Raw genomic sequence first — 15,428 nt, forward strand, 5'->3', positions numbered from 1 at the left:
CTCAATATGTAGTCCTCAATAGAGCTACATCTATATGGAGAGAAGCATGCAGTGGAGTACTCCAAGCTTCTGTTTTCGGCATAGTACTCTTCAACATCTTTATAAAGGATTTAGATGAGGGGATACAAGGGGAACTCGTCAAATTTGAAGGCAACACCAAATTGGGAGGAATAGTCAACGATTTAGAAGATATGCTTAAGATCCAGAAGGATCTTGACAGACTTGAACACTGGGCCCTATCCAACAAAATGCAACTCAGTAGTGGGAAAGGAACGTTTTACACATAGGCAAGAGAAACCAAATACACAGGTACAGATAAGGTACCATGTTTCCCCGAAAATAAGAAAGGGTCTCATTTTCTTTTGACCCCCCCAAATAAGGGCTTGGCCTTATTATCGGGGGGGGGTGTCTTATTATTTTGGGGGTGCAGGAGGCAGTAAGCATGGGACTGGATGTCCCATTGCTGCCATCATCTCCCCTCCCCATTCTTCACGTTGGCCACTGCCCTGATGTCTCCCGCCACCGCTGCTTCCTCGTGGAGCAGGACTCTGCAAGGCTTGTGCCGTTGCATGCACGAACTAAAGCACCGCCACGAGCTTCATCATACCAGCACAGCTGGCATCCTGCCGCTCACGGCTGTGCCAGTATATCGAACCTCGCGGCTGTGCTGCAGTTCCTGCATGCAATGGCACAAACCTTGCAGAGTTCTGCTCTACGAGGCGGCGGTGGCGGGATGAGCCTCACAAAGACTCGTCCCGCCAAACTCCTTGATCTCACGAGAAAGTTTTTTCTACAACGTGTCTCCCTGGACAGAAAGACGAGGAACGTGATGGTGCTGGAAAGGCAAGACGTGCGTCTTGCGGCCCAACGCGTCCCACCCCATCGGCAACAGCAGCCTGGCTGCTTCCCTTCTCCACTGTCTCTTTATTGAGAGGAGTGGCAGGTGGGGTGGGGGAGAAGTGAGACGCTTCTCGCCCGCCCCACCTGCCACCCCCAAAATTGCACCCTGAGAGAGGACATCTGCTGCAGCCTACCCAACATTGCTTCTCACCAATGGGTTGGATGGCAACCAGCATAGCCACAGGGGACACTGGCTATCAACTGAGAAAGTCTGGTTTAGCTTCATCAACCACAGCCTTCCATGGAACAAAGGATGCTGTAGAGCAGGGGTGTCAAACTCAAGGCCCCGGGGGCCGGATCCAGCCAGCAGGGTGCTTAGATCTGGCCCAGGGGGCCACCCTGGAAACAGCAAAAGACTGGCCCACACTGCCTCTACCAGTGAAAAGGGGCTCCCGAGCTCCGTTTTCTCTGGCAGAGCACTTGGGCCACCACAGGCGCCCTTGACACAAGTGACGTGAAGCTGGCCACGCATACCCTGCCCCTCCCCCAGGTCAAACACAACCCTGATGTGGCCCTCAATGAAATAGAGTTTGACACACCTGCTTTAGAAGAAGGTAGGCAAATACACTGATAAGAACTCCCTATGAATTGGGGGAGGAAAAGAATAAGAATCAAATTTATCCAAAAAAGGGGCTACAGCATAGGCATTTTTGCTGGGTTCAGTGAACCTCGCATCATTGCTGCCGTCATCTCCCTATTATCCAAGCCCCACAATCCTTGCAACAGTTGAGATCAAACTTAAACACTGACAATATTGAAGTTGTTAAAAAATAAACAAGGATGGATTACGTCTTTGGAAGACCCTACAGGTACAGAGTAGTCTCCTGCAAATACCAGTACAGGCTTTCCCAGCTTGCTCCCAATCTCCATATTCTTGCCACCCTATTTTCTTCCCTGGGCACCTGAAGTTTGGCATGTTCCTTCAGCAGTCTGTCGTACTCGGCTGTCAATCCTTCAGCCTGTTTGCGCATAGCCAATGCCTCGTTGTCTGCCTTGCTCAGGGCTGGGTGAAAAAGAGAGAAAAAGGACCATATCAGTAGTGTTTCAGCATCCTCACACATCTAGTTATTAGAGCAATCACAAGGCAAGGGTGCAATTGAATCTCTCACTGAAAATAGGTCATTCCATATCACAGCTTCTCTCCTCCCAAATCAAAAAAATACAACAGCCTGCCTGTTCTATTATCGGCTTCCAAAAAAACCACCTCTTTCAATTTTCGCAAAACTCCTACAAGTAAAGGATTCAGGTGACTAGTTGTGCCCAGCTATACAGGTGGCTACTAGTTTGCACCAACTCATTATGTAATGGAAGTGTCACAGCCAATTAACTTGTCTTCGATTGAGGACTGCAGAGCTGAGATAATTACATAAGGTTAGTTAATTAGCTAGAATATTTCTTCCCTGGTGATTTTATTCTGAACCAGCAATAGGTTGGGAGTTGACACTTCCATCAAAAATCAAGATGACTTTTGAAAACAATTACAGTGAGATAAAGTTTGTAAATCCATAATACTCTCTTTAACCTTAGAGTACTGTCATCTACAATGTGATCGACTTCATCTAAATTCTATAATAGATTCTGGTTATATAAAACACACACTAACAAATGACATAGTATGCCATGTTTTTACTGAACACACGAGGCAACATTCACTGTCTTTGTTGAAAAAAATATGTGAACACCTAGGACAGTGAGGTCTCTTAAAGAGGGAAAATTTTAATCAATGAGATGACTTGAGGGTCCCTCTACTATAAAAATAACCCCAAAGATAATCATCAAAGTCTATGCTTTATGGGACAAGCTGTGAAATGAATTCTGCACATTTTACAAAAGGAACTGAGATGCTTAGGAGGTTAAAAAGGGACCATAAAATCATTGTGCAAAGACTTCTGTCTCAATCAGCCGGTGGCAAAGCAGATATTGCAGTGACAAATGGGGAAAATGCTGTCACTCTTCCCAGGATTGATCTTTCAAAAAAAAAAATTGTGACAAAAGCAAAGCAAGCAATATTCCAGAACATCAAAAAGGTAGTGGCTAAAAAACTGTAGCCAGTTTTGTATTGTCCAATGTCAATGAGTCTTCCGCATGGAAAACATTAAGAGTGATTGGCATGGGAGAACACCAAAAGAAAAGAGTCTCTAAAATCTACCAAAGACTACCTGGATGATTCTATTAAAACTATGTTCTGTGGAAACATGACCTGAAAATGGAACTTGTTAGTATTAACGAGAAAGATTATGTCTGGAAAAATAAAATACCGCATTCCAGAAAAAGAATCTCATCTCAACTATAAAGCAGGGTGGTTTTCACATCATGTTTGAATCTATTTTGCAAACTGTCCAGATCCTGAGGCTATAATATTTGAGGAAACAATTACTGCTAAAATTCTCATGTCTATCACCTTTAACTGGGCAAAACAGTGCATGATAGGATAACAATTTTCGGACACAAGTACCTCAAATGGGCCAATTTACAGAATGTGTCTAAAATCCAGGAGCCATGACTCCTATAAGATTGAAATTTGGCAAATTAGTGATTGTGCTGCCACCTAGAAGTTCAGTAGACAGATCCCACTCTAGCCCTCTGGAAGTTGAGTAGACCTGCCCCTCCATTGACACTCGAGATCAGGTGGACCTGCCATAGTCCTCTGGAGGTTAGGAAGACTGGTCCCACAATCAACTGTTGTAATTAAGCTGGCTGGAAGTTGGAAGTCATTCCTGACCACGGTTTTTTTGGCCGTGGTCATTCTGTTTCTGTTTAGGTAAGGAAATATCTCTAAAACAATGGTCATAGATCCTAGATTCTAAATTGTACCAGCAATTCTACAGTGAAATATCAGAGCATTCATCCATGAAGTGATGCTTAAACAAATGTAGGTCAAAAATTCCAACCATACAAATAAATTTATAAAAGAATGGCTGAAGTAGAAGAATTTTTGTATTTTGAGACCTTAAGCCAAGGACAATTCAAAAATATCAATGAGTTGAAGCACTTTATAAAGAGGAATAGACTAAAACATTTCCAAACAAATGTGCAGGACTGAGCAACAAGTACAGAAAAAACTTAGTTGAACTAATCCTAAAGTTTTTTCATATTTTTTCCTAACACAGTGAATGTTAACCTAGTTGACAGGGTGCACTGTTCTGCACATTGCTTGTTAAAAACTTTATAAAACTTTATAAAATAATTTTTTCGTACATTAATAGACGGTAGATGAAGTTAAGATTATACTGTAGGTCACAGTCCTGCAGGATTATGGATAGTTCTAAATTGCTCACAAACTTTGTTTCACTGTTGAACTGTTGTGGAAATTTGAAATAAGCAGGCAAACTGTAATTTTCAAAATGAGGCAAGAAAGCATTACTATTTTGGTTATTTCAAGATTTTTCTCTGCTTTTTGTTATATAAGGTGGGAGTCAAAAGAATGGAAAATAATGTAAACTATGACACTTGCTAATAGGAACCAAGGAGCGGCTGTTCTACCAAATAATACTTCTTATAACATACTTGATAGAAAGTACAAAGCATACATATTTCTCTCAACTCAATATGCTTTGTGTGTATAGTTAAGATGAAAGCTATTCCATACCTCCCTTTTAGGAAGGAGGTTAGAAGTAAAATAAGATTCTGAATCTGCCCTGTTCAGATTTTTAATTTTGCACAGTATAGTAAACAATGAAAGTAGATCTCTCCAACTTCACTTTTTTTTGTTTTTCTGCAATATTCAGACCAATCTCTAGCTTTTTGATAAAGTTTGTATTGTGTTTCTGTTTTTGTTTTTGCTTGATTGTTAATATATTTGTTTGTTGCATGTTACCCAGAGTCCTCTAAAATGGAGTGGTTTGTAAGAACTGTTAAATAAACATCTAAGTTAAATTTCTATGAAGGAGGTGAAAGATGAAATCCTAGTGAAGCCGTCAGCAATTCAATGCCTTCCAGATAGGCTGGACTACAAATTCCAGAATTTCCAGCCACAAAGCTAAGATTACACTGGCTAGGAATTTTGGGAATTCACCTGCCAATGATCTGTTGAGGCGATGAGAAAATACTGTAATTTGAATGAGATGTTTGAAATGGAGCTTTTCTAGTTTGGGCCATGATTGGAAACCAGCTCTCCTGAACGGTTCCAAGATCAGAATGCACCACAGTACCAAGGACAAGCATTGGGAAAATTTGCTACTCAACTGTCATTTTTATGGGATCTCATCTTCTTGCAGTTGATGAAGGGAACAGTATTAGATGAATTAAATTACTTAAAAGTATGCACCCTTGCAACTCAACCCAACCCAATCCAACATGTCTTCCTTTTAACTTCTACAAAGACTTTCAAAGCAGTATAACTCCCCTTTTACTGCAAGTGCTAACAAGAACGGAGAATTTTTATACCCACTGCTTCATTTCAGACTCAAATCGTGACATCACCCACATAGTAGCTAAATTTGTCACTGCAGCAGTTAAAATTAGGCAACAGTTAATTTCAGACTCAACCTGATAACGTCTTTGGACCATTTCATTTCTCTTTATCCTCCTCTCATATAGCCCTAAATTATTACTGTATTATCAAAAACAACCAAATGTAGGTACTAATTGAGAATGATCAATTATATTCAAAGCCAGTTTGGCCAGAAAAAAAACCCAGCAAAAACCTTTTTGAAGGACTGGAAACCTCACATAGGCTTTTTGTTGAAAGGAGATAGGACTGAGCTGATGATTTGGGGAATAAAAAGGTTTAAAGGGAAGGGAATTATATGACAAAAGGAAGGAGAAAAAGAGGGAGAAGTAAGCAAGTAAGATAACTATTGGATGGAAAGAAGGGGCAGAAATAATTCTACATTTTATTTTTATTTTTTTTTCCTTTTAATTTTTCTTACTTAACAGTGAAACATTTCTTACAATTCTCATTTGCCTTATCTATTTTAAATAGGGCATGGTACTCTTATCCACTATTTTGGCTTTTTCTCCTCTTTCTTCTGTGTAAATTAGTTGTACCCTACTTGTACCCCACTCCCCGTCCCACACTGTAATATTGTTAAGAATTGTACATTCATCTGGTCATTAATTTGACCAGATTCAAAATTCAAAAAGGATTTGAATTTGAATATTTATAGAGAGAGAGCCGAAGGCAGCAGACCTTGTACTCACTCCTATTTTCTCCCAAACAACCCTGTGAAGTAGAGGTTGGGTTAAAAGAGAACGAATGGCCCAAAGTAACCAAGTGAGCTTATGAGACTGAGAGTAGACAAACACCTGTGTCTCCCTGCTCCTGGAACAACACCTGCCCCACTAAGCCACACTGGTGCCTGTGAGAAATTAGCCCACTATCCACCCTTTAAGACCGAGAACTGCCTGTGCGTATGGGACAGCACTTTGCAAGGGAGAAAGTCTTTGAATGGGCCTGCCAAATTATGAAGCTTTTTGGCCTCTTAACGACTGAGCCCTAGCTGAGGGATCAGCACCAGGTGGAAAGCATGCTACCCTCTTTGACAGCTATAAAAGGCGATGCTGGAAAAAGAGAGATGCCACTTCACCCGGGCAGGCACAAGCAGCTGTTCCACCTTACTACTAGATCACCCTGCGTCCTAAAAATAATGCAAAAAAAAAAAAAAAAAGCACGCCCATCTGGAAGACCTCCTGAATGCTCCTTGTGGTTACAACACAGCAATCTGGTACTATCCATCTGCCTGGCCACTATGCCATTTGATCAGTTGGGACAGAGGGAAGAATATACCGAAGCGTTATGCAAACCCACTCAGGATTGCAAAGGTCAGTCGCCACCTAGAACTTCTCAGTTCCAGGATTCCTCTAGGGCTGATGTCAACCCCTTCAATTTGCCATCCCTGTATATGGGATCCAGAGGAGCTGCTCAATTGATACTGCAATAGAGAAGAGTAGTCACATGTCAGGGAGGAGCAGGGGGGAGGGAATGACATACTATAGCTCTCCAAGGTTTGTAGGCCACCTGTCTCCAACTTCCCTAGGGTGGGAGAACGGGTATGTATGTATGTATGTATGTATGTATGTATGTATGTATATATTTTATTTATTTTAATTCATATGTCAAATTTAAAAACCACCCATCTCACAAAGCAACTCTAGGCGGTGTACAATGATGAGTGTATTAATGAGCAGTTGGTGTTGCAAACTACCCAGATGAACACCGCAATGAATGCCTTGTGCAGCTCTACAGTATCACAAACAGACCCTCTGAAATACTTCTATGTGTTTAGTGTTCAGGACATAGTTTGTGGGAAGCAACAACTGAGTTAGAAAGCCACCATTGTTGGTCTTTGAAGCAGGTGTCCGTATTATCAAGAGGGAACTCTCCTGTTATCTCACCTTCTCTTTCTGACATTCAGTACTTGCACTGTATTATATTTCTGCAAGCATGCCCAGCTCCATGGGAATGTCTTTATTAATTATCTGGGGTTTTCTCAGAAGAATGTAAACTGAAAACTTCAGCAAAACAGTGTTATTGTCCTTGAATATGGATGTACAACTAAATATGCACAAGAGAATAACAAGAAGTAGGATCGGAGAGGGAAAAATAGCCTGGCGGTAGGATGAAGGCAGTAACACTCATGAGCCCTCTTTTCTGTGGCCAAAACACTTTCAAATCACAATTACCAGAAGTGAGTGTCTTACTCTGCCACACAACTATATTTACCATAAGCTCCATGATAGAATTAGTAACATTTTAATAATTTAAGTGAAGGAGAAACCAACTCTCTCAAAAAGAAAAACTAGGCAAAAAAAAAAAAAAAAAAAAAAAAAGAGGAGGAGGAAGAATATCCTGGACACAGTCTCATGTGTGATATACCACAATCTGCATTTATTGCTAAGGCTGACATCACGTTTAGCACTTGACAATTGAAAAGTTGCCCTTCCTTGGTCTAGAAAAGAACAGAAATAGAAGCAGCCCTCCCCACGTAGCTATTGCGTTCTTGCAAATTTTGTTTCTGCAGGAAAGGTTGTGTTCCCAAGTTTTATTCAATTGTGTTCCACAGTTCATGTGCGGCCTTGCATGGATCAGTGTGAACAAAGGAAGTTACATCATCTTAAACCAGAGATCAGCTGGGGAAGAGGAAGAAGGAACTGAACAAACTACTTGCAGAAGTGGCATATTGTTTTTAGGCAAGTGAGCTTGAAAAAGGCCCAGTTTCTTGCCAAGGCTGGGCATGCACACTGCTGAAAGAAAAATGACCATAAAGAGCCGGAAGGAGATATCTCACAAAGTGATCTCTGCCCTGAGGGTCAATTTAATCAGAAAGCAATTAATTTTACAACTGGACAGAACCTGCAGGACAAGAGAAATGACTCCAGAGAAAGACAGTGTGTGTACAAACAAATGTTCCAGGATTGGCTCAATGATTCCCAAAGTTGGATGCCAAGTGGATTATTTAAAGCCAACAGGAGGAACAAGACTGTACATGAGGAAGGCACATGGGTATACAGTTCTAGTTATAAATAGATACTATATCACCCCTTCAATAGCTTCCAACCTTAAGAGCCAACCGTGCAAAATTTGGAGTAGGGGACAGAGAGAAAACAAGAGAGTTGCTCAAGCAAGTTATTCTTTCTTCCTCTAAATTGCTGGGAAATGGCATTTGTCGTGTAAAGTATATAAGCTTCAGGGTGATCTACGTGAGACCTTTCATGCCTGAAGCTTCCCCTCTCACCTTTTTTGGTAGAGGTCAAGTCATCCTGTAGTTTCTTGACTTCAGCATGCAGAGTTCGGTTTTCTTCCTCCGCCCCAATGCTCTTGATGTCCAGGTCGGCCACTTCCACCCCTGCCAGCTTCAGTTCCTGCAAGTAAAAGAAGAAGCGATACTGAACTGGTGGACGGCGTGAATAAGTTGGGAGAAAGGAACTCTGACCATCTGAAATCAGGTTCGCCAAAAGAGAAGTCGCCTGACCTTTCCTGTAACCATTTGGGCTGTTGCTTATGTGCAGGAGAACCCAGAATTCAGAGGAACTCGGTCTCTCCCAAAATAGCAGAATCAGAACTACTGTCTTACCCAACCCTCAGACTCATGTGCTGTTCCATATCTTTTTCCCGAGGCCCCCAGAAATGATACCAATCTAATTCAATAGTATGCATCACATAATGTATAGTTACCTGCGTTTGGTTTGCCCAATGGAAGTACATCTGCATTACATGCTTCCAAACAGGTGTGACACCTGAACAAAATCCTACTCTCCTCCCACCCAAAATCACAGTAGAAATTACTACTAATACCATGAACTACAATCACTGACTGGACACATAGTGCCTCCCCCACCACCACACCCTCAATCTCTTCTGATCAGCATTCTTGCCAGTCCCTCTTCAGATATAGCAGATGCCCTCAGAGGCCACGGGTAGATAAATCGTTACAATAAAGCAGTAATTCTGGAAAGCTATGAATAGATTCCATCAGAGGTTTTGCAAGACAAGGACAAGAATATACAGCTAGGTGGTATCTTTTTGTACTCTCGGCCAAAAGAGCTATTGCAGGGAGTACAAAGGGACAGTAATCAAACTTATGGCAAATTGCTTGGGGAAAGAAGCACTTAAGTGCCCAGCCTGTCTCTAAGTATGACTCTGACAAAGTCATTTCGGGAGGCATTCAAGTTGTCACAGCACAGGCAGTCCTCGACTTCTGACCACAATCAAGCCCAAAATTTCTGTTGCTAAGCAAGAGATTTTTAATTTTATCCCATTTTACGGCCATTCTTGCCACAGTGGTTAAGTGAATCACTGCAGTTGTTCAGTTAGTAACACAGTTATTAAGTGAATTTAGCTTCCCCGTTGACTTTGTTTATCGGGTCGCAAAAGGTGCAACATGATCCCAGGATACTGGGATCATCATAAATACGAATCGGTTGCCAAGTGTCTGCATTTGGATCACGTGATAGTGAGGATACTGCAATGGTCGTAAGTGTGAAAAAAGGCCATAAGTCACTTTTTCACTGCTGCTGTAACTTTGGTCACTAAATGGAACTGTTATAAGTTGAGGACTACCTGTACTTCCTGTGCACAGTACTACTTACTCATCCTTAAGGTCTTGTTCAAAGCAGACTTTCCTAACACTTGTAGCCCTGTTACACACCAGCACCTGACGCCAACGGAAATAATGATGTCTGGCATTTTTGTGGCAAGAGAAGACACAAAAGGTAAATCAAGGTAAAAGGTAAATCAATCAGATTCTCAAGGTACAACGCCAATGTTTGCTATGGCACATACAGAACCTCTGGCAAGGCTCAGCTTTCTTTCCAATTAACCTGTTCCTCCATCCTCCAGTCATAAATCTGGCCATCTGTCTCTGGACCTGCTACCCATGGGATTTGTATAAACCTGACTGGGGCCAGCTTGGGAAGGGTGAAGATTATAGGGTTGGATGCACATCAGTCATCTAAGCAAGAAGTTTTCATAAGGTTTTTTTTTTTTTTTTAACTAGGTGCCTATTTGAGGGTTTATATTCATTTGCATTAATTGATCTCAAAACAGAATACACTGTTAATTATCTCTAACTGCCTGCAAAATCTGCAAAAAGAGAAGATGGCAGTTGTCCACACTTGTTCTAGAGCAGTGTTTCCCAAAAGTGCTCTAGAACAAGTGTGGACAACAGTCGTCTTCTTTTTTTTTTTTCCTCAACCTTGGCAACTTTTTAAGATGTGTGGATTTCAGCTCCCCAAGCGCCCCAGCCAGCATAATTGAAGTGGAAGAGCATTTGGTGCAGAAGAAAAGTGAATTTTCAAGAAGAAAGAATGATTAACGTGGACGGTGAAATTAATGGAGTTGGCAGAGCAGGTGAAATTGTCTGCTTTGATTAAAGAAAGCAGCCTTTAGCTTGTTTTTGCTGGGAAACTATCCTTGGATTGTTTGTTTTTGCTTGAAATGGAAAGAAATGAAATTTTAACCTTGGGTTTTGATGATTAGGCTTTTTCATGATGATAGTAGCACCGTTTGTTATGGCTTGTTGTAGTTCAAAGGCTCATCGATGTTTAGTTGTTTGTCTGTACTGAAGAAAGGTGGAAGTTCCTTTCCCCCCCTTTTGGCCTGCACTCCCCAATTTTACTTTTTTTTGCCCTACCTTTCCCATTTTCTTTTTAATTCGCTTTTTGAATGTTTTTTTTTTTTACTTAATAAAGTTTTTTTTGGGGGGGGGGGAAACAAGACCGACTGGCTAATGGAGAGAGTTGGATGAGTCTTTTAAAAAAATATTTGAACCGAGAAAGCCTTTAATTCATGGTTCAGTTTCTGTGAGCAGCAGCATACTCAAAAAGGGCCAGGCAGAAGTGAAAGCTGAATTTTTGCAATGCTGTACGCAGAAAAAAATGTCATATGAAATTTTCACCAGAGGTTCACACCCCTATGGAATGTCCTGATTCTGCTTATATCTTTTGTCCTTTACTTCCAAGAGCCTGGCATTCCTCCCTCTCCATTATTAAAGTGCAAGTCATGGCAAATAACTGATGGATTTCAGCCAATTTTTCTACTAGCCATTTCCCCAGCATACTTGATAGCTACTAAAAACTATTCTTCCCCACAGGTGTTCCAGCAAAAATGTTTTGCATAAACAAATTTTATGCGGCAACCTCCAAAAAACCCCAAAAACAAACCCTTACTCTTTTTTCAGTATCTTATAAATTACAAACGAATTTCATTTTGGGGAGGATAAAATTGTTCGTACAAGAGCCATTTGGAATAGACTAAATGCCCAAATAAGCCAGTTGTTTTGCACATCATTTGTGGCAGACGTAATTAAATAAATGATAAATTATTTTTAAAATAAATAATTCTCTTTTCTACCATGATTAACCAGATACTACCAGTATTAGGAAAGCAGGACCGGAGGGCAATAGCCTTCCAGTGGAGTTCTCCAGATTACTCTGACTTGGAAACAGCATATAGCTGTTCTGTAGCTACAGGGAACTGTAGCTATTACTAGCATTTTATCCATCTGCTCCAAAGTTTATGCTGTGTATTTTGCAATAACATTAGTTCAAGCCGGCCTATACAAATTACTACGTAGTCCTCGCAGAACAACCTGCCTATCAACACAGAAGCCAAGTAATCTAGAAAAGAAAGGGGAAATATTTTTAAAATTGCTTGTCCTTAGGCAAGATTTAGATGCCTTATGTGCATGGTTTCCAGAAATGTGGTGGCAGAGACTCTATCCCAGTTCCCAATATTTTGAAGAAATACAACTCCCATCTATTTCTCAAGCCATACAAAGCTGGGGGCCTAGTTTTCAGGTCAGCCTCTCTTCCATCCTATGTTACCCTTCTCCCACTTGGGTTGCAACAAGGCCTGCTTCTAGAGCAGGGGTGTCAAACTCGATTTCATTGAGAGCCACATCAGGGCTGTGGTTGATATTCGGGGGGGAGAGTTGGCATGGCCAACTGGGTGGGTATGGCCAGCTTTACGCCACTCCCCAAACTGCTGGCGTATTTCCTCTTTGCACTGGGTAGACCAGGCCGAAGTGATGTGGGCCGGCCCCTTGCATTTTCCAGGATGGCCCTGTGGGCCGGATCCGACCACATAACCCCCAAGCCTTGAGTTTGACACCCCTGTTCTAGAGGGAACATCAAAATAAAACCACCTTGACCAATGCATGTAATCATCAAAGAAAATAGTGCATATGTAGCTGAGAAAACCTTGAAACCATCTTCACAAACCAGATTCCTCCCCAACCAAATACGGTTTCTTGGGAACATAAACTAGCATTTCCTTTACACGACCTCCAACTTATTTATTTTTCAATGCAAAAGTGTTTCATGTAATGTAGGGGGGAGGCAATAGGAAAAAGACAAAGAAATATGGAGTTGGGGCTTTACTTTCTCAGAATCTATGAAGGAAGAGTCGGCCGGGTGACCTTGGGCCAGTCAATCTCTCTCAGCCCAACTCAGCTTACAGGTTGTTTTTGTGGGGAAAACAGAAAGAGGAAGGAGCATTAACATGTGTTTGCCGCCTTGAGTTGTTTATAAAAATAATCAAGGCGGGATATAAAATAAACGCCAACTAAGCAACACTCACTTGGGGTGCAGCGCCAGGTGTGCCGGAGAGATTCTTTCATCCCTTGGCTCCACCATCACTACCATCATCTTCTGCACCCACATAATAAGAACAGGCAATGCAAGCAAAACACCTTCCCACGTTCATCAGCTCTTCCACAGCACAATCCATTTTCCCATATGAGGAACTGGGAGTCTTTGTGGAGGACTGAACCAATAGGGCTGTGAAGGTGCGTAGGCACACATGCAGGTGCATATCTAAATTAAAAACAACAGCAGCAGCAAGCGCTTTCAAAATAAAAGCAACGCAGTTGTATTGTGTGCGGGGCGTACATTCATTTACATTTGATTTCTAATTTCCAATTGGCCTCACATGGGCCAGACAGGAAAGGCCAAAGGAATGGATGTGGCCCAGGGCCCGTAAAATGCCTGGGTGTGGTCTTGGGTCAGCCCTTTTTTTCTTGTGACCAATCTGACATAGAAAAACACAAGACAACAATCCAAAGGACACTATGTGACTTCAATCCCCAAATGGGAAAGTTCAATAAGATAGTCAGAAGAGCATAACCTCTCTGGTCCAGGCAAAGTAAAGCAATGGTGAAATCCAATTTTTTTTTTTTACTACTGGTTCTGTAGGCGTGGCTTGGTGGGCCTGGTGTGGCTTGGCAGGGGAAGGATATTGCAAAATCCCCATTCCCTCCCCACTCCTGGGAGAAGGATATTGCAAAATCTCCATTCCCACCCCACTCTGGGGCCAGCCAGAGGTGGCATTTGCCGGTTCTCCGAACTACTCAAAATTTCCGCTACCGGTTCTCCAGAACCTGTCAGAACCTGCTGGATTTCACCCCTGAAGTAAAGGGAACAGATGTGAGAAAAGAGCAATTAAACTTCTACCTGAACCCCAAATGGCGATTTCAACCCTGTAAGACAAAATCTATCTGAAGGTTTCAGAAAAGACAACATTTGCCAGGAGGGAAACGGAACAGAAGAAAATAAGCCAATGTCCCCGTTATCTCTAGCTTTGCCAATCTGAAACATAAGGAACAGTTTGCAATAATCACCAACCTTGAACATCATCTGTATTCAGTTATACCTTGTTTATAACTACACTTTATCTTTACATATTTACAGCCACAATGTTCAAAGCCTCTTGTTATCCAGGGAGGTCAAGGCTATCAGCTACAGATGTCATTTTAATTAACTTCATAAAAAAAATAATAATCCTGCCATGTTGAAAGACTTTTCCCTTGCAGCAACTAGAGATATTAGGTTAGGCTGCCCCCTTGTGGTTTTTATCCATACACAATTTGAATATACTGAAATTTTAAAGGGTGGGCGAGTTGATTTTGAGTAGATATTAAAGGGAGAATGAGTACCTCAAGGGAAAATACACAGATCACAGGGTCCAGAATTCTACTAATTCTTCCATTAAGCCCGAAACTAATATTGTTGTCCATCCTAAAGCAAAAACTTTCATTTTTATAGAAGGAAGAAATAGAAATGCCAGATTGAGGGGAACAACTGGGCAACAATACCTTAGGAAATACAGCTACACCAATTCCTAGTGAGTATAACACGCTTGGAAAGGGCATGGCAACCGCTTGGCAGAGCTCAAATGTTTCTTTATTATTTTATCCATGTAGGGGGAAGGGGGGATCTGGCATCAAAGCTTTGCAGCTGGATTTCAAAGCTTGTCTTCTTTAGCAACTTTAGCAACCACCTTTCCTTGGCCTGGTGCCATCTAAATTTGTTTGATACAGAAAACAGATTACTGGCATTTTTCTTTATGTGCCGGCTACAGAGTAACCTGTTGATCAAGGAAGACTATCCGCTGCTGTAGCGATATTCCAAATCAGGGAGAGCTCAGCATAATTCAGAAGCTTACATGATAATAAGGCTGCAGTTACCTGCAAGGCGTAAGGATTTGCAGCCACGTCTATTAAGGAAGGAGCAGAATGATGCAGCAGCTTCCCCGGGTCAAATTAGTATCAAGCAAGTGAAAAAGAGCAAGCAGAGGCTTTTGGCCACCAGTCACTTGACCAGTTTAAGATTTCTAAAGATTTTTTTACATTTTAAGATTATTTAAAAAAAAAAAAGTGATAGAAATAGCAAACTGATCCTCACTACCCAGAGTCTGTCTGTACCTCTACTATTACTGTAAAGCAGTGTTTCCAGTGGTGGGATTCAGCCAGTTCGCACCACTTCGGGAGAACCGGTTGTTAACTTTCTGAGCAGTTTGGTGAACTGGTTGTTCGAAGAAATCATTAGGGCAGAGAACCAGTTGTTAAATTATTTGAATCCCACCACTGAGTGTTTCCCAATCTTAGCAGCTTTAACATGGGTGGACTTCAACTCCCAGAATTCCCTAGCCAGCAAGGTTAGTTAGGGAATTATGGGAGATGAAGTCCACTCATCTTAAAGCTACAAGGCTGGGAAATACTGCTATAAAGAATGAGAGTTCAAAAAATAACTACTCTTAAGGTTCAATCCTCATCACTCCTCTAACCCTAACAAGAGTTTCCACTGCCCAC

At 41.6% G+C, this 15,428-nt stretch overlaps 1 protein-coding gene across 1 annotated transcript in view; it reads right to left on the bottom strand.

Moving 5' to 3' along the window:
• BCAP31 (B cell receptor associated protein 31) overlaps window positions 1-15,428 on the bottom strand; it is a 50,663-nt gene that overhangs the window by 11,085 nt on the left and 24,150 nt on the right. Inside the window, exons 6-7 of the mRNA XM_034434179.2 lie at window positions 8,577-8,703; window positions 1,803-1,903 (exon numbers count right to left, since the gene is read on the bottom strand). Of these exons, the coding sequence (XP_034290070.1) occupies window positions 1,803-1,903; window positions 8,577-8,703 (228 nt within the window). The remainder of the gene's footprint in view (window positions 1-1,802; window positions 1,904-8,576; window positions 8,704-15,428) is intronic.

This window comes from Pantherophis guttatus, chromosome 2 (genome assembly GCF_059756535.1).
Source record: "Pantherophis guttatus breed Tessera chromosome 2, ASM5975653v1, whole genome shotgun sequence".
In the NCBI taxonomy this organism is placed as follows: Eukaryota; Metazoa; Chordata; class Lepidosauria; order Squamata; family Colubridae; genus Pantherophis; species Pantherophis guttatus.